The sequence below is a fragment of the Desmodus rotundus genome, chromosome 1 (assembly GCF_022682495.2).
Source record: "Desmodus rotundus isolate HL8 chromosome 1, HLdesRot8A.1, whole genome shotgun sequence".
NCBI lineage: Eukaryota > Metazoa > Chordata > Mammalia > Chiroptera > Phyllostomidae > Desmodus > Desmodus rotundus.
In genome coordinates, this window is record NC_071387.1 from 7,827,875 (window position 1) to 7,847,640 (window position 19,766).

Below are 19,766 nucleotides of genomic sequence, written 5' to 3' on the forward strand. Positions count from 1 at the left end.
ATTCTCAGCAGCAATCTGCCCCTCCTCCCCCTGCCCCCAGGGCGAGGCTGCTGGGGTCAGGAGCTGTGAGGTTCTCTGCTGCCATCAGGACTGAGCAGGATGGGGACCCATGTCAGGCTCTGGGCACCATAATACAATCCCCTTTGATTAAAAGAAATTTCTGGTAATGAATTAAACAGACCCAAGGAAAAAAGGACACGGTGGTAATATATTCTCCTGGCACCCAGCACACAGAAGGGGAGAGGGGGGAGAGAGAGAGGAGACATAAATAAAAGGGACTACTCACTGGGGCTTTTTTCTTCTGCAAGGTCACAGGCACAGAGCAGGTCAGAATCGATTGAGATGGGTTTCTGCTTAATCCAAAACTTAGTGCTGGCTTTCTGATTCGTAACAGGGTCTATCTCTACTTTGTCTCCAGAGATACCTGTAAGGCCGAGGGGAGGACAAAAAGAGAAGCCACAAGAAATGGAAGGTGTAAGTGATTTCAGTGTAATCATTTGCCCTGCTTTGTAAATCATAAATTGGATGAACATCAGCTCTTTCTTAGGGCTCTGGGGAACGCCATGGCTTAAAACAGACATAAGGAGATTTCCAACGGCAGAGAGAAGTCACACAGTCTGGCTTCCTGGGCGGGTGAGGTCAGGGGGTGAACAACCAGAAAAATATTAAGAAATACGCCTTCTTAGATGTAACAGAGATACAATATAGAGTTTACCTACATGGTGTTAATCCTATATTACCTTTTTAATTAAACTATAATATAAGGTTTGTTTAAAAACCAATTATGGTCAGGTCTTTTCTGTTGTTGTTTTTTTAGAATAAGATCTGTGTTGGACAGGTAAATCTGTAATATCACCTATGCCTAAAAAGCAAAGCTATCAATGAAGAGTTTCTCATCTGGAAAAATCTTACAAACTAAAAATAGGAAAAATCTGTCTTCCCTTCTCTGACATTAAATAATGATCCAAGCTATATTTAAAGGAGGTCACTGGAGGATCAGAGAGTCCTTAACATAAAACCTTCGGAGTTGAAGTCCTGGGGCCTGGCTTCCCGCTGGGGAGGCCCCTCCTCCTCGGAGGGGGAGCCAGCAGCGGGTGTGAGCGGCATGCAGCAAAGACTTTACAGCAGGACTCTACAATAGGATGTCACACACTGGTGTTCAGGTTTCATTTTCAGAACTCTGAAAGGCTGACACACGCGCAGTGACTGGGAGCAAAGGTGTTCGGAGAACAAAGGTAGCGCCCAGCAGGGATGGTGTCCTGGCATGCCTGTGCCGCTCACAGCACTGCTGTCCTGGTGTCCCTGGGTGGTAATGCTCAGCCTGGCACACAGATCCTAGGCTACATGCTTTTTTTTTTCTGCTGAAAATCGAGGGCTTCTGTTCATGAAGTGAGACAAAAAACCTTCAATATGCCTTCTAGAGTGGGCCCCAGATGGAATCTTGAAAGTAATTAATTTTCAGGCCATAGTTTAAAGGTCAGGGTCAATGTGAAAAGAGCAAAATGAAGTAAAGGTAAAAGAAATAAAACAATCAAATGTACATACTGTAACAGAAAAGACAATCAGAGTTAATATATTTCATACTGTGGATCGTCCTTAGAAATTTTTCAGTACAACGCAGGAAAACTTAGTAGGCCAAAAGAAAAAGCAGATAAAAGAAACAGTTCAATTAAAACAACAACAGCAGCCCTGACTGGTGTGGCTCAGTGGACAGAGTGCCGGCCTGTGCACCAAAAGGTTGCTGGTTCGATTCCCAGTCAGGGCACATGCCTGAGTTGTGGGCTAGGCCCCCAGTTGGGGACATGTGAGAGGCAACCACACATGGATGTTTCTCTCCCTCTTTGTCCCTCCATTCTCCTCTCTCTAAAAATAAATACAATCTTTAAAGCAACAACAAAAACACAACACCCCCACAATAACCACAGTCTGGGAGCAAATTTAAAATTAGAAGAGAAAACATGTACAAACAAAATTCTAGTGATGAGGGGCGCCACACACTTCACTTGGCTCTGTTGTGTGTGATGGATAAAGAACCCCCACACGGCCAGACAAAGGCAGGAGACGACACACAGACTGCACGGAGTCCCGTCTGCCGTCTTCAGAGGAGGAGATGCAGTGCGGCGACTTAACCCTGCCATTACTCCGTGGTCTTTGGAAAAGACGCACAATTGGTATTTTTTATTAATCGAATGCTGGAATTTGTCATTAGACATATTTCAGGAGCACCATATTTCAATTAGGCATAATGTCATAAGTCCAATTGACTCTGGACGTTCGGGTCTAGATGATTTCAGGAGGGTGAGAATGTATCAGGAGACCGATTTTATTACATTTCACTTAAAATAGATTACGACCACCCAGTTACGCTCTCCCCTCCGATTTGGTCATTAATTGCTAAAGGTCTGGACATGTCTATAGTTCCCTGAAAGAAGAAAAGTACTTATGCCATGGTTGTTGGTAGCAAGTGGGTTTTTTTCTGGCCCCTCTCCTTATGCTTCTTATTTTGACATTTATAAAAGTCAGAAAGAGCAGAGCAAAACAAATGTGCATATCTCTTATGTGGAATAGATCCTGCCCGCATTTCTTTCTCAGTGAGAGAGGGGGAAAAAATCATCACCAGAGAGACACGGCTTTAAAATTTTGTTCTACGGCCCTGCAACTCCTGAAGCCGTAGTCAGTCAATATTGTTAATGTACCTTGTTAATTTGATAGGATTTGTCAGGTAACTCCACTGGAAAATTATATAAAACTGTTCCAGATGAAAAGATGATAGTGACATGAATTAAAGTGATAGAACAACAGTGGAATATAAACCAGAAATGACACCCAAAGTGGCTGTTGATTTATTGCTGTACTGAGTTTGGTTCTGGGCTCCCATGTATATTAGTGCTACAAATCTGGGTCCATTTAGCAGAGGGATGCTCATACATACATCACCAGCTCCTGCTCCAAGCCAAGGTCACTCCCCATTGCATCAATCTTTTCAACAGAGCCTACTTCACAAAGCAGGACTTTTGTAACCATCTCAGATGTAACAGACTCTCGTCCTCTTTCATCTTTCTTTTATCATGTAAAGTACACTTTAACTTCTATTATTTTTATCTGCAAATTGTTACTGTATAGTTCATCAATTACGGGCTGTATCTCTACATCAATTGCCTAAGCTCTGCTCGGCCACAGGAACACTTTCCCAATGACGCCCTTTCCTGGGGTAACTGTGCAGTCAGTCACTGTTCACAGAGGAGAACCCCAAGTCTGGGGTTTGGGAGTGAAGACGTGGGAGATGGATGCACTAGGTTCAAGATGGGCAGGCAGGTGGAGCGCCATTTAAACAATTGGTGTGTTCCAAAAAAGTTGTGTTTAAATCAGATTTTTTTTCTGAATCAAATCACATTCCCCACTGACTTCTAGTTCCAGAGATACTTTATCTTCATTTTGGATTGATCTGTAATTGGCAAGGGCCCTCAACACTTTAGTTTTAAGTTTCTCTGCCCTGCAGGCTTTCAGTCAAACAGTTAATGATCTGTAAAGCATTTGCCTGCCTAGAGGAGTCACTATTTAAAGGAACCTGTAGGGGAATCTGTCCTGAGGGGAAAACTCCTTTTGTACATTAAATAATCTCAGCCTACTTGAGATGTGTGTAAGTCTCAGCTCTTTAAGTAGGGCATGTGGCCCCCCAGGACCCTGCTTGCTCTTGCTGGAGAAGTGGCGGCCCTCTGCCTCTCATCCAGGGGCTGGTCGAGCAGTTCCCCCAGGTCCCTGAGCACACCCAGACCCCACTGCTAAAGAGAGTCCATAGAACCCAGCCTGGAAGCATACAGAGTCCTCTTCTGTCCCTGACCTGGGAGTCTGAGGTCTCCTTCTTGGCTGGAGCTGGAAGAGGAGGCAGACTGGTGGAGAGGAGACCAGTTGGGAGGCTGGTGCCACAGTCTAGGCCAGGCCAGGGCAAGGAGGAGTGAACATTGACTGGCACCAACTATGTGCCGGCATGGTTAGAAATCCTTTGTGTGCACTGATTCAAGTCTCACAACCTTACCAAGTTGGTTGCTACGTTTATCCCTGTTTTATAGATGAGGAAACGGAAACACAGGGAGGTTAAGGAACTTGCCCAAGATCAAATGGCTAAAAAGTGGCAAGGCTGGAATCTGAGAAAGCGAGGCAATCTGGGTCCAGAGAGTGTCCTCCCAGCCACTACTCCCTTCTGCAAGACCTGTGCTAGGGGTTTTACCCAACACACCCCAGGAGAGGGTGTGCTTGCCGAAGGTTGGAGAGCTTTTAAGTGGAAAAGCCATCTCACACCCACAGCTTTCTGGTCCCCAAACACAGTGCTTTGCTCTGCTCTGCACAGACTCGTTCAGCTGAGTGAAGAGGACCTGGCGAGGGATGCTGCCCGCCCTGTCTTCAGTCTCCTTTCTCGATTTTCAACAAGGAACAAAGCAATGTCCAAATGTGACAACACACGCACACTTGCTTCGTTCACACATGGGGAACTGGAGCATGAAACCCTATCAATACCATCATCATCATCATCATCATTTCTGGACCACTGAGCACGGTTTAATTTCCCTGGCTAAAGTTGTACTGTAAAGTCACTGAAGGAAGGGCGGAGGCGCTGCTTACAGTGTTACCACGCCCTATTTTTAAGTAATTCAAGTCATAAACATACGTCTCAGAAAACAAGGGAAGCTGGCTCTTGTTAAGTTTACTTTTCTCTAATTTAAATGGCCAAACAGTCAAGGACTCGTTAATCCAGCCATGAAGGAATACAGCAGGACCATGAAAAATTATGTGTGCGAAAAGCTTCGACTTGGAAAAATTCTATGTTTTGTGGAAAGGACAAAAAAATATTTGTAGAAAGAGATGAAAAGAATATGCTCCCAACTGGTCAGTGGTCAACTCTGGCTAGCAAGACTATGTCCTTTCCTTTTCTGTATTTTTCCAAAATAAAAATTTCACCCCAAATAAATCCAAGCCTTTTTAAAAGTTGACTCTTTTTTTCCTTTTTGGTTTCTAGTTCAGATTTTAGCACAGCTGAGTTCTGTAATGGATAACCATGAAAAGGGATCGTAACTGAAGGTTACGTCCATCTAGCAGTTCTCAAGTAACCAAAAGACTAGGCTGCTGGGAAGGGCTCCAGGGGTGGCCCGATGCCCGGCCCGATGCCCTCTCACAGTGGTGCCCCGTGACGGCACGTCCGGACAAAGAGAGCATGGGGGCCGGCCCGAAGTTCCTCGGAGACAAGGGAGGCCATTTGTCTCCTTCCGCAGGTCTCCCCCACCCCCTACTCACCCACAGCCACCTGTCATGACCTTTTCATGCTCCCACTGCTGACGGCTCCCAGACACAGTGGTCCAGCTTCACTGGAAGCAAACGATCACACCGCCTGTCCAAGGCAGGAAACACCGCCTGACTGCTGTCCTGTCCCACCGCCAGCATATGAACCCCTCCTTCACAAGGCAGCTCAAAGTAAACAAAAACCCAACTCTAATGTCCGCACAGCTCCCTGGGGAGAGGATCTGTCCAGGGCTGTGGTGTTTACAAGGAGACCCTTGTCTGTTTCAACTAACCAAGTGATCTCCATACAAGGACATTAGCACTATGTGTCCTCTTCTGCCAACACGGACTGGGCCTCGTCCGAGCAGCCCTGGTGCTGGGCCCCTCGGTGGGGAGGCTGACCGAGAGCTTACTGCGACCTGCCGGGAAGGCAGCGGGAGCCCGTTTCAGACTTAGAGGCAGTAGTGCAGAGAGGTGAGGGGCAGGGGCTTTGGAGCCCGAGAGGTCTTAGTTCAAACATCAGCTTTCCTATCTCCTAACTACGTGACTGGCTGACTTGCTATAAAATGGTGATGATTCACAGTACCGACCTCATGGGCTTGTTGTGAGGATTAAGTGAAAAGACTTGTAAAGTGCTTGGAAGAACATGAGTTCATAGCTAGTGGCCCGTACTACTCCTTCTCAGGACTAGTATTGTCCAGAGTGAGTCATGGGGCTGGGACACAGATTCTGTGACAAGGGTCAGACTAGTAGAGCCCAGGCAGCCACGGAAGGGATGTGAACGAGGGACCTGCTGGCCCCAGCCCGGGGGTGAGGGGAAGTCTCCCTGGGGCCTGCTCTAGACCCCAGCCTTGGAAGGACCAGGATCCACAATGACTGTCCAGCTGGGAAACCACTGTCCTCATATCCATGAGTCCTTACAGTAACCTCCCATCACGAGGGGTCACACTGGGTGCCTCCTTCCAGTGACCTCTAAGAGTTCATTAGGGGGAACACTCCCATACCCGGAGCTGTGGAGGTATGTATGTGCGCGAGGGAAGCCCCGTCCTATAGAGCCTCTTGGTTATTAATTTGGAGACCCTGATTTTGCCAGCACACTTCCATGACGTTACCTCGTTCTCCCTCGATGAGCTTGACCTTCCTCCTTTGTAAAATGGGGCAACAACAGTACCAGTTCCTGAGATCTCATGAAAATGGGACGGCAAAAGCATGTAATAAATTTAGGGAGAGTGCCTGGCACATAATAAGAGCTCCATTAATTATTCTGGAAACTATTACTGAGGATGAACCTCAGCAAGGTGAAACGATGCCTTCACTCAGCGTGAAGCAAGTCTGTAAGCAGCAAGCTGGGGCTGAAGCCCAGGCCTATCCGACTAGTCTAGTGTGTTCTGACCCATCAGCTGTTCCCTAGTGTCCCAGAGGGATGTGCTTGACTCTCAGGAGGCAGCTTCTGTGAGACACACTTAAGATGCCCCTTTAGCAAGCTAAGACACCAGCCTGGCAGAAACTACGGCATTTGACACTCCATGCCTCAGTGTATCTCCTGAGTTATTGTTTACTTGCTCAGACATGGAGAGCTGTGGTTCATTCATCAATTTCCTACCACTCTGAATCTAAGACTACAAAATCCCCACTGTTGTTAAATCCTGGAGTAGCTTTTTATACAATTCCACAATCCTCTTGTCTTCAGGTTACCTAGAGCCCAGGAAAGCCTGGAGAAGTCTCCTGGGAGTGCCACTGAATGACTCTTTGCCAGAGTGGATTTCATTGAATCTACACAGCCAATCGATAGCACCCACAGAGCAGCCAGGGAAGTCTCTGAAACTTGTCTGAATTTACACACAGGATCAGACACATAGGCTGCTTGGGCTTAACGAGACCTCAGAGATCACCTCATCTGGGGTTTTCATTCTCTATATGAAAAGACTGGGGCTCAGGGCAAGGATAGGACTTGTCTGATGTCACCCTCTGATGACAGAGCTGTAACCATAACTCTTATCCCCATACTCCCTGGCCAGGGCTTAAACAGACCGGCTCTCCTGCCTCACTACGCAAAGCTTGTAAAGTGGGTATATTCACTCAGTGATCAAATGCATTACAGTACAAAAACCACGGCCTTGGCAATATTTAGAAACCCAAAATAGATGACAAAGTCATATTGTGGGTCACAGCTACAACGAAACCCAGCAGAGCTTGACATGTCTCCGATCAAGTGAGATACTGGGGCCCAGGATCACTGGTTCCGTTCGAGGGGTAACCATCCGAGACCATTTGGGAACCCAGCTAAAAGCTGCCAATTCCAACGTGTGGTGACAAATCTAGGCGCGCTTGACTAGACCACTGTCCTTAGACGCAAACTAAGGGGTGGCCTGAACATGAGTGAGACCGTGAACATCAGCAACGCTCGGCACAGTCCTCCACATAAGGGTGGAGCTTACAGACTGAGACCTGGGACTGTTTAATTCCAGTAACACCTGTCCTCAGGTGAGGGCTACATTCTCTCTGTAGAGAGGGCAGTGACAAAGATTTTGTGCTGGGGCAGTTAGATCTCCAAAGGAAGTATTGTCCTGGTACACAGACACCTCTGGGAGCTTACAATGTGAGTCAGGAAGCAGTTTCCTAAGTAATTTATAACGTCACTTACAGGGTGGGAAACCCAGGTCTTCCCCATGCCAGGCGCAGGCACACTGCTGGAGCTCAAGTGCAGAGGATGAGGAAGTGGTAAAAGTGGGCAGAACCCTGACGACCTCTCAGATATCCTATTCCATTCATTCCATGACGCTAGCCATTCTCAACTTTCTCAAGTTCTCAATTCTTTCTCAGCCACCTGAGGAACCTGACATGTTGTCATCAGGAATTCTCGAAGAAGCAGATCTGGGAGCAGGCAACTAGAGGAAGGTACACAGTTGGGAAAAGCCCCTAGAGTTCGACACCCCAGTCAGGGGGTTTCCCTCTCAACCCCACCACTATGTTAATCACTAATAGGGTGAGGGAATTTTCTTGGAGGCAGTCTCGGCAGCCTCTGCCGTGCTCTCACAAGTTCATTAGTGCTTTTTAAGTTCCATTCCAGATATGGACCAGAAAATGTTGCCACAAAAGGGACAGAGCAATCATTTGATACTGGGACTGCCATCTTCAAATTACTCGATGGACTCATGGATTTTGGAGTGAAGCACGGTGCATGTCTCACGCTCATTTTAGTGTCTTTGACTAGAGGAGGCTTAACTCCTTAGTATTCAAAAAGAAAATGAAACACAAATGTGGAAGGAAGACCAATCCACTTCTTAAGAACATACGTTTCCAGATCATGTAATTACATGAATATATACTACAGATACCCCATCAGGAAATAACAGGGCACTGTTTTATTCATGCAGCCACAGAGAGCGAGTTCCAGCATCAGAGTGAGCCTGAGGGGTAATCAAGTCCAGGCCACAAATGTTCGCTTTCACTCTCGTAGTCTCGGGTTGTTAACGTGTTTAGGTTTGCATATTGTATGAGGGGGGACCCAACCTCTCCCAGAATTATCTTCTGGAGGGCGGGCCCCTTGTAGTACAGGCTTCCCCTCTAGGTGAGTGTTCTAGGAACCCATCTCTACCAGTGCATACCAGTGGGCATTGCTGTGCGAGGCCGCGTTCGGCTTCAGTGAATTTTTTTGAAGACTCTTTCAGCACGTTTGCCCATTTCCTGACGGGTGATTTACGAGCGCATCCACCCACACTGTGCTGAGTGTTCAGCAGTTTTTGACCAAAAACTGGCATGACCCCTGTGCCCCACCCTCCCTATTCACCCTATCTCGCCCTGAGCAACTTTTTTTTTGTTTCCCTGGATGAAAACGTCCTCAAAGGGAGATGTTTTGCCAATATGGAAGATGTGAAACAAAAAATGGCAGAAGCACTAAAAGGCTTCAAAATCGACAAGTCCAAAAACTGTTTTGAGCAGTGGAAAAAAAGTCTCCATAGGTGTATTGTATCAGATGGAGAGAACTTTGAAGGTGACTTAAGTTTAAACATGTAAGAGTACACAATTTTTTATAAATAAATTCCAAGTTGATTTTGGCCTCCCCTTGCATATTAAAAAATAACACTGCAGTAAAACTTTCCTTGACTTACAGATATTAACTAGGGGTTAAATAGTAAATGCAACAGGACAGATAAACTGGGGAAGACACTGGATGGCAAATATGCTGCCCCTCATCCTGCTCAGTCCTAGACCAGACATTTTTAATCAATCGCAGAGTTTCCTCCTGCTGCCCTCAGACGTGGTTCAGGAGGCTGCGTCAGCACAATGCTCTGGGCAGCCCTTAGAAACCGGACTGGAGTCGGTTTCTGAGATGCAAGTTCACTGTCTTCTCTAAGATATGTGCTACTGCACTTGGTAATTTTGATAAGTAACTACTGTGAACACAAGTATTATGATTATACTTGTGGATTGTTTTATGAAGAGATAAGGGAGGTGACCTTTTTGGAGAGGTTCTTTCATAAAACAGTCTCTATCTGCAAATGCAACACAGGCTCTGTATATCCCATACAGAACTGTGAGGCTATATAGCAACATGACACAGATAGTATATTGTGTATTTATACTGTGGTATGAGTTCAAGGCATATTATGTTTCCCTTTGGTGACAGAGGACGGTCTACACTGACAAATGATTAGGTGAAAGAATCAAGTCAGCACAAGTGGCACAACTATCAAAGCATTCCTCAGCCTGAGACTGTGTTCAGGAAACCAGGCTGACCTGCCCTGTCAGTGAAAACAAGCCCTGGACAGAGAGTTAAGGGGTAAGAAAGTCCTTTGCATACTCTGAGGTTGTGTTTCTCAAACCCCACAATTAAAGGGAGACTGTGAGCCAGGGGGTCTGGGATGAGGTCAGGGACTCGGTGACTCTGACGTGGGGTAGGGGCAGGGAGCACGGTTGTGGGGCGCGGTGTGAAGGAGAGGTACACGATGGCAGCGTCGTGGCCCTCTCTGCCTTATTCTTCACATGGGTTTCTGGGCGGCCCTTTGGCAGGTGCCTCACAGCTGGCTTCTGCCAGCCAGCCAACTAATACTCATTGACAGTAAACTACGGGCTTTCTCAATCACAGCTGGCATTCACCATCTGACCCTTTTCGATTTTCCCCAAACCTACTGCACCCTGGTAGTCTTGGCGTGTTTGGGTTGCACCCATGTCTTAGGGCCTGAGCCTATGGTCAGCCACACAGGATCAGGCAAAAGGAAGATCAAGGGATAAAAAAACTTCAACGTGGCCCGAGCTCAAGCAAGGGCTACACTCAAAGGGCATTTGTACTTTTAGGTCAAGCACAGAGGGACGCAGACAAGACAACACATCCCCAGAATGTTTTCAGGAAATAAGGAATGGGCAGGGATGGCGGCTTTGTTCGGGGAGCTTTCCAAAGCAGGGACGGCAAGCCAACAACTCCAACGACTGGCAGGAGCTGCTCATCAGGCTGTGTCAGGCAGGATTCCGAGGTCAGGTCCAGGCCCAGGGGGAAGTGCAGCTACCGACCAACGACGTGAATGGAGGGTGAGATAGCGGCACCCGTGCCACACGGACACTGAGCGCCAGACGCCAGGGTAGGGAGAAGGCCGAGGGACGTGCGAGCATTTTACAACCGGCTAAACGGAGCACTCACGTCCTTTGTGAAGGTCAGGCACTAATGACTGAGGCATCTGTGGCCTGAGGGACTGAGTCCAGCACCTGACTTGGGTTTCGGTCCCAGTTCTCCTACTGGGACTGGCTACCCCACTGTGTATCTGCTGGCGCAGGGTGAGGGGACGGGAGTTATTGCCTGTTAGGTAATATTTATGTGCCAGTGAACACTGAATGCTTTACACACATCACGTTATTTCATTAACTCCTCCAAGCCTGTCCTCTCAGTCGTGAAGTGGGCGTGACATCATCAGTGTGCTGTGTGGGTGAAACAAGGTAACAGGGAGAACGTCCCGTATACTGGACGTTGTTACAGAACTAGAGGGTGGTGCAACGGCGACTCGTGTTCTAGGCGTGATTAGCAGCCAGCCTCAGACAGCCCTGGGTTCTGATCCCAGCCTCCTTACCTACTTGGTTTTTCCCTGTACCCCAGATTCCTCGTATAGAATATGGAGATAATATCAGTACTATCTCATAACAATGCTATAATTATAGGGGACAAAAGTGTAAAAAAGTGATGAGCAGAGTGCTTGGCACACAGTAAGCACTCGGTGAACAATAACTGCTTCTAAAGACTGTGATTCTTCTTGTTACCATTATTTTAAAAGATCAGATCTGTGCCATGGGTTTCTTTAACAGACTCCAGTAACCTTTCCGATCATAGAAAGTCTGGCAGAAAACTTGTTTAACTTCAGGTCCTGCAGATCAAAGTCTGACCTCTCACCCCTGGCCTCGGAGACAAGTGGTGGATGGTAACACTGGAGCAGTGGCCACTACGGCCCGACAGAAGACAAGCAGCTGTGCCGGCACCGTGGAGCCTGGGAACTGCGACCCTAGCTGTGTGCTCTTTCGTGCCACGGAGTCCGAGTGGCCGGGAGGTTTCTGTGGACTCAGCAGGGCCGCCAGGTAAATGCCACACACAGACACTACTTAGTGGCACTTGCCATAGGGGGCAGGTGAACCCCCCGCTCTGCCTGACACAGGATGGACGAGCGGAGGCGGCTCTCCATCAGTGTCGGGGAGGATCTGAAGCACCTGGCCAGGCAGGGGAAATGAAATAAATTACTTACTGATCTCAGGACCCGGCCGCTCACTTGAAGGCTCACAAAGGGTGTGCTGACTGCTGCCCTGCGCCCTGCGGTAGGCTCCGTTTGGGAAAGGAGGCATTTCTGGGCTGCTGTGTGCAGGATTTTGGTGTTGTCCTTGGATGAAAGGGCATTACCATCTGCTTTGCAAAGTGGGACAGAGGGTCTTAAGTTACTTATCTGAATTCATGTACATGGGGTAGGAAAGGAGTGTATTTTTTCACTGCACAGTGCAGTGCCCATGGGCACAGTTTACCTGATTGTCAAAACATTCCTCAGGACTAATCAATGAAGTTTCTGCTTACAATGCTAAAGGCTGAACTTAAACTGTAACAGAAACATTTTGATGTTTCAGGAGCTCCTCAGAGCCACAACTTTCCACCAGAGGGCGCCATGTGTACCAGTAGAAGCCTCCAGAGGTGACTAGGACCTGGCGTCCAGTCTCTTTGCTGAGAACCACCGCTCTAGGGAGATACTTGTATCATTGTCATCATCCATTTCCACCTGGGAAGTCCCACTGTGGCTACAAAGAGCCACTACCTAACCTGAGTGATGTGGTCCAAGACTTTCAAGATGGTGGGCTGGAAGTGAAAGCAGTAGGCAAACTAAGAAATAGTGACAGTAACCACAACACTAAGATAAGCTACCGCTGAGAATACAGCTTCCATGCTGTCGTACAATCTCGAAAGGTTAGCACAATTTGCATCTTGTGAATGACAAACATGAAGACCGATCAGGGAAGGGACTTGTCCAAGGTCACACTGCTGGGAAGTAGAAATGCTGGGGTTCAAACCCAGTCCTGACTGAGGAGCTTGGGCTCTTCTCCCAGATCCTTTCATGGACCTTTTCCTTTAAATGAATATAGAGGGCAGAATCTGGTGAATCCAAGTCTGGCTTTTTGCCTTTGGAAAAAAGCAGGGGGAAGAGGCTCAGGATGCTGGTACTGCACTCAAGCATGTGCAAACTGGATGTCTGAGTAGCATTCTTATTTTAGTAAACTCTTCACTGAACATATACCAACAGAAAGTACATAATCGTAACAATGTATGTGATTGGACTGCCACGAAGTCTATGCACTCATAGAATCAGCACCCAGATGAGGAACAGGACTTGACCAGCCTCCCGGAAGTTCCCCCTCTCGTGCAAGCTCCCCAGGATAACCACCATTATTACTTCTACACAGTAAGTTATTTTTGTATATTCTTGAATGTTATATAAATGGAATCATACAGTATGTACTTTTACCACGCTTTTTGGATATGGTTTGTTTTTGAACATTTTTTTTAACCGCTTTAAAGATTTAGATCTTTTTTTTGTAAGGAGGAAGAAACAGTCAGAGTAGGGAAAGAAAGGTGGGTTCTGTGTTTTGGTTCAAAGTTACTGACTGCGAATTCATCTGTTTAGTTTGTTAGAACCACCATTATCTTCTTTTTTTTTTTTTTAAATTTAAAAAACTGTTATTGACCTTGGCGAGAAAAAGAGAGGAAGGCAGTGGGAGAGAAACATCGATTTGCCATTCCACCCACCCATCCATCCACTGGCTTATTCTTGCATGTGCCCTGACCAGGTACTGAACTCACAACCAGCACTGGGACCACATTCCCACCCACTGAGACACCCAGCCAGGGCTGGGATCACCATCACCTCAGCAGCTGACGTTCCCCGGGCACTTGCTACATGCCAGGTGCCTTTCCAAGTCCTCTACGTGTGTTATGACATTTCACCCCCATAATTCCCCTACCTGTGAGACAGGCACTATTATCTCCATTTTACAAATGAGGAAACTGAGACTGTGAATCATTTGCCTGTGATGATACAGCTAATAAATGAGCCAGGGTTTGAACCAGGCTTCTAAGGCCTGAGTCTGTCCTCTAAATGCTCCTCTATTTTGCTTCTCCACTAACGGCTCTCATTCACAGATGCTTCACCAATTGCCAGGCCCTGTGCTCATGCTTAACACGGGCTAGCTGCCTTGTTCCCACGGCAACCCTAAGAAGCTGGTATTCCTGACTTTCCCATTAGGCAGAATGGAACTGAGGCTCAGAAAGACGAAGACAGTTGCCCAACATGGCTGGTTATTGATAGAGCCACAATTTAAATCAGCTGTGATTCAGACGCTCGTTTCTTAATTTCTAAGCTCTACTGTCAGCGTATTTCAAGCTCTTGTCAGTAGAGTTGGGAAGAAATTATTGAGATTATTTTTCAGACTTTATTACAAATTAGCCAGACTAATGCCAACACCAGAAAAGATTGGATGATGAGACGCATACAAAGCATTTGTGAGAAACATGAAAGTCGTGAGCCTCACAATTAGAAGCCTAGCCTTCTCCCTTTATGCATGACGCAAACAGGGTCCAGGAGGGGCGGCGTGGCATGGGTGAGCAGCGAGCCAGGGTACAGTCCGGCTTCTGGACTGAGCAAGCCAGGCTCCATCCCTGCCCCCCTCCTCCCAGCATCCTTTGTTAGGGAGAGGGGGCAGTCACGTTGGTCAGACCTGGGATCTGCTCCTGACACCACCACCCACCTGCTGTGTGAGCTTGAGCAGGAGCCCTCACCTCTCTGCACCTGTCTCCCTTCCCTGGTAGATTAGGCGGGGACAGGAAAACGCTGTTCTCCAGGCAGTTAAGCAGTGCATGGAAAGCACTTAGCACAGTGCCTAATACACAGCGGACACCTCTGAGTGACAGCCACGACAACAGAAACGTGCTAATGTTATGTTGACTACCATGATACTTTTCCTGCTCCTGTGAGGTTGAAGTCAAAACAGAAATTGAGCATTTAGTTGGAACAAGTTAACCCCAAATATTAGCTGAAAGTTAGTTCCGAACTGTTTGGTGAGAATCCAAATACAACTTCTGAGATCATTAAAAAGCCTCCAGAATAAAAGCACGAATGAACAGGCAATGGATCCACTGAGGGTGAAAAGGCAAGTGCAATGCTACAGAGCAGTGCTGAGGGTAGCGTGTAAGAGAATGACAGAGCGAAAAGGACAATGGGACTTTGCAGAAGTCAACCAGCTTGAAAAGAGTCTCAAGTTAGTTTTACTTCTGTTCATAAAAGAGGCACTTTAAATTTCACTGTTGAAACATTTTCTCCAAAAACAAATTACTGCTAGGTATTCGGGTCACATAAAAGTTGTACGCTGTCTGTTTCCCTGTTTCTGCATTGACTGCTCACAGGAAGGGCTCAGCTGATCACCTGCTCACGTACTCACCTAACTGCACGTCGGTCGTGAATCGCAGTCTGTGGATCATGCTGACTTTGAATGACTTGTAATGGTGGCTGCTAAGCATATCCTGTACTGTGGCTATGTCGATTTGCGAATCCTCCTCAAAAACCCCGTCTGCCCTTGAACCTGGGGAGGAAAAAGCAGTTTAACACATAAAGATACATGAGGCTTGGCAAATGGTGTCTGCTTAAAATGCTTTGGGATACATTAAAATAATATGGGCTATTTAATTTGGAGAAGAAAAGTCTGAGCGATGACTTAATAATGCCATTCCAGTAAACAGAGAATGGTAACATATTAATCACTCAACAATTAATTCCACAAACACTGCCTATTCTGTGGCAGGCCCTTGGCTAGGCAGTAGGGATACAGAGGGAGAGACAAACTTCTGCTTGTCAGAAGCTCTCAGTCTCCACAAGAGTTAAGTCAAAAATCACAAAAGCACGAGTGGTCACATTTCTTGTTTCTTTTTCTAATATTAATTTTTTTTATCATAAAAGCAATCCATGTTTCTTGAAGAATCCCTGTCCTTTCTGAGATTCTCAAACCGCCTGTTTATCAGCTTCCCATCCTGCACCCCACTCTCTGCTTTCGAGGTGAAGTCACATGTCCAAGGTCACGCTAAAAAGTAAAGCTAAACTATCTCCACCCAGAGGGTGCAAAGTGGTCCTCTGAAGGAGGCTGGTGCCAATCACCAGTGGGAGGGGACACCCAGAGGTGGCTCCACAGGGACAGCCAGAGAGAACTCCTTGGGATAGAATTGGAGTAGTAAAAAACTCTAGATTTGGGTATAAAACAGGAATATTCTGTTCCATAACTGGCAGCCTAACAACTACACATTTCCTTCCTAGTTATGGCTTACAGTATACGGCGAGCTTTTAAGTCAACCTTGGTTTCTGACGCCTTCACATTGCGTTCATCTATTGGGGAGTGTGCGCGCTCTTTCCAAACACTCCCGTTACTCCCAGCTTGGACCACTCTACAGCAGTGCTGTCCCCTCGTAAGGATGCAGCCTTGCCTTTAACGGGCCATTTACTGAGTGCCCGAGACACAGTCCCATCTGAGAGAGCTCACGCATGCTGCCCTCTTGGCCCAGGTCCCCCTTCTCCTCGGTTTACTCCCTCCTGGCCTATCCCTCCGGGCCTGCTCCCTACTGTTCCCGAAGAGCTTCTCTCAGGTGACACCCCAGCGAAACGTACCCTCACCTCACTCCCCCCCCCACCCTGCAGTCCAGTTTACCCCGTCACACACCCTGCGTTTTCCGTCAGAAAACTTCCCACGGAGAGGCTGCATGCTCATGGGGGCGGGCACAGCAGCTGCTCCCATTGTCCCCATGTCAAACGGAGAGGCTGGCCAGAATTTAGAGTTCTGAATAATCATCCACTTTCTCCAATATTTATTTTACTGAAACAGAACAGCTAAGATATGTTTATTTCTATTTTAGAAATACATACATAGACACTATGGAGAATTTGGATGAAATATTAAAATCCTTTCACATTTTAAGAATCATTTAAAGCCATCTTTTCTGAGAAAATGTCATTATTAGATACTTAGCTTAAGAATTTCTATTTTCTTTACTAATTAGTATTTTCTAAATATTGCAGGTATTTGATTTGGAAAGAGGTAACAGCTCATTATGTTAAAATGCCAATTACTAAAAAAAAAAAACCACACACTTAAGAGTTTTACATTTTATGATATTGGATTAAAACCAATTTAAAAATTACTATAACGTGACATATAATTTTTTACTGAGCAATTTCAATGCCAGCTGCTAATAAAGCATCTTAGCTGTAAATGATAATTCAGATGCTTTTAGATAAAGTGGTGCATAAATATGGTTGGAAATTGATTTAGCTTCTTACAGAAGCTACTGAAGAATGACATATTTTGTTTAATACACCAGCTAATGTAGTCCTAAAAGCTCAAACAAGTGCCAGTTTTCACTCCTAAATTTGCTGTGGGAGATTAATGAAAACTTTATATTTTGCTGAAATGTTAATAACGGGCAGAGGAGATGATAGGATTTTAGTAGAGGTCTTAAAGCTATGGAATAACCAGCAAGGCTTGTCAATTTTCTTCTATTAATTTTATTCAAGACTTATATAGCTGGAGCTGGCTCAACATACTAATGCTTCTCGCATTGACCTTCTCCTCTCTGACAGTGTAAATTCATATCCCATTTGAGGATTTAGGTCCCCTGATACTTGAGCGAGTTCTGAGCCTTGCCCCAGCTGACAAGGGGCATGTTTGCTTTTATGACTAGAAGGGCAACAGCACCTGGGGGAGCAGAGAGGGAAGAAACAGCCCTGCACGTGCCTCCAATACAGGCTGCTCACCCCAAAGCAGGTTATCTGCTGAATGGGAACAACTTCTGGTCTCAGAGCTCCAGAGCCACTTCTCAAAGTAGCTTCAGGAGTGCTGCTGCTTGGTGGGGGCCTGTGTCTGTGCACAGACCAGCCAGCCGTGCCGCCTGCACCTACTCTCCCTGGCTAGCTGCGTGCTGGGCTCTGGAGGGGCACGGGAGGGCCAGGCAGGGTTCCTAGTCTTCAGGAACTTGCAGACTTGCTGCAGAACACAAAGAAAACAGTACAAGGTGGAGAGAAGTGCCTGATACATGGTATAGGTAACAGACTCTTTACTGAAGACGAACAGTTGAAGTAGATCATTACACCAAAAGCCCGTTTTTGGACTAGGCAAGTTCTATGACTTTGCACAGGCACCTTGCCTAGTTACACCCTTCTAGAAAGGAGCAAACCGACCTCACATGAAATATGCTCGGCACTGTACCATGTGCATATTGAAATTGTTACTGTACTATCAACTGCACATTTAAACACCCACCCCTGCTCAAGAGAAGACATTTTTATTTACTCAAAGTAAAAAGTAGGGAGAACCACAATGTCTTAAAAGTAAATATATTAACAAAAACACTCCCCAACCTGTTAATTTAATTGAAATATTACCCTTTGGTATTTTGTTAAATTAGCAATTAAAAAGGTCACAAGCAATTAAATGAAACAAAAGCCACACTGTGTTCATCTACATTAATGCTGAACTGGGCCTGTTGGTGAATGACAAGATAAATTATAATGGTGCCTTCAAAGACTTCACAATGTATTTTGTCAAAGTCGGGAGTGTTAATGTCTCTATGTGCCATGGATTACCATAATGTATTGTGTCAAAACGCTCGAGCTGCAATAACTCAAAGATGTATTGTGATAGATCAAATTCTGGGGTGGGGCCTGGAAGTGACTTGAGCACCAGATCTTAAATGGACTGACAACAGGCTCTGGAAGAATGACAGAGTACACTGATAACGTGGAAAGGCGTGAGAGAAGCAGAAAATCCACAGGGAAGAAGCTTGACTCTCTAGAGTAAGAAATTAGGAAGGAGGAAACAGGCATTAGCACCAATCTTAATGGCAAAACCAGGCCAGGGCAGGAGCTGGGCAAAGGGAGGCAGAGATAAGGTGAAGGAGGGGCAGGTGGCGTCTAGGGATTGGAGCAAAGAAAGAGAAAGAAAGGAAGGAAGGAAGAAAGAAAAAGAGGAGGTGCTGAGAGAGCCCAGGGCTGGGAAGTGGCCTTGGGGAGTAGTAACACTGGAAAGAACCAAAGGCAAGGGTTCAGTGATGTAGATTCAAACCCCTAACACTGACACCACGGGTCTAGACTGGATCAAAACCTTGCCCAAGATTCCACTGTCGGGCAGAGGCAGAGCTGGGAAAGATCTACAGGATTCGAGTCTGTCCTGTTCCTTCTGCTGTCCTTCTCCTTCCCCTCCCTTCTCACCACATTCTACGAACAGCAGCAGAGAGAGAGTCGGTGGGTAACTGTAAACCCTAAACCGGTGGTTCTGGAGTGTAGTCCAGGCCCCGCTGGGGAGGAAGGTCCCCAAGAACCCTTCAGGGGTCCGTAATCTCAATACTGTTCTCATCATAATAGCAGTAAGACATAATTTGCTCTTTTCATGCCTACCACCTTACAAGTACCCAAAGTAATAACAAGTTCATTGATATAGTTCTGAGTCCACATTGTAACTAACCTTTAAGAAACTATCATTCGAGTTTTGGTATAGTAATGGAAATTAATATCCACCATTCCCAGAAAAGGCTATTGAAATACTTCTCCCTTTTCCAGCAGTGTATCTGTATTAGGCCAGATTCTCTTCACATACTTTAACTGAAACAATGTACTGTAACAGACTGAATGCAGAAGTAGATATGCAAATCCAGGTGCCTTCCATAAAGCGAGACATTAGAGAAATTTGCAAAAATATAAAAGTGCCCACTGGTTCAGGTGATTAGCCAATAATTTACCTTCCTGATGGAAAAAATAAATGCCCTTCAGGGAAAGAAAACAAAACAAAACAGTCCCACTCTCCTCATTAAATTTTTAAAACAGTTATTTTTCATAAAAATTTATGTTAACACATAATAAATTTATTATTGCGTTTTTAATGAATTCATAAATATTTAAAAATTTCTGTTTTTATTCCTAATTAGTAGATATAACATAACA

General features: G+C 46.1%; 1 protein-coding gene across 11 annotated transcripts in view; it reads right to left on the reverse strand.

The window, feature by feature from the left end:
* Positions 1 to 19,766, reverse strand: part of MAPKAP1 (MAPK associated protein 1) — a 212,321-nt gene that overhangs the window by 22,379 nt on the left and 170,176 nt on the right. For all 11 annotated transcript variants that reach the window (XM_024562109.4, XM_024562110.4, XM_024562112.4 and 8 more), the window contains 2 exons: positions 15,229 to 15,369; positions 287 to 424 (listed from right to left, as the gene is read on the reverse strand). In XM_024562109.4, the coding sequence (XP_024417877.1) occupies positions 287 to 424; positions 15,229 to 15,369 (279 nt within the window). The remainder of the gene's footprint in view (positions 1 to 286; positions 425 to 15,228; positions 15,370 to 19,766) is intronic.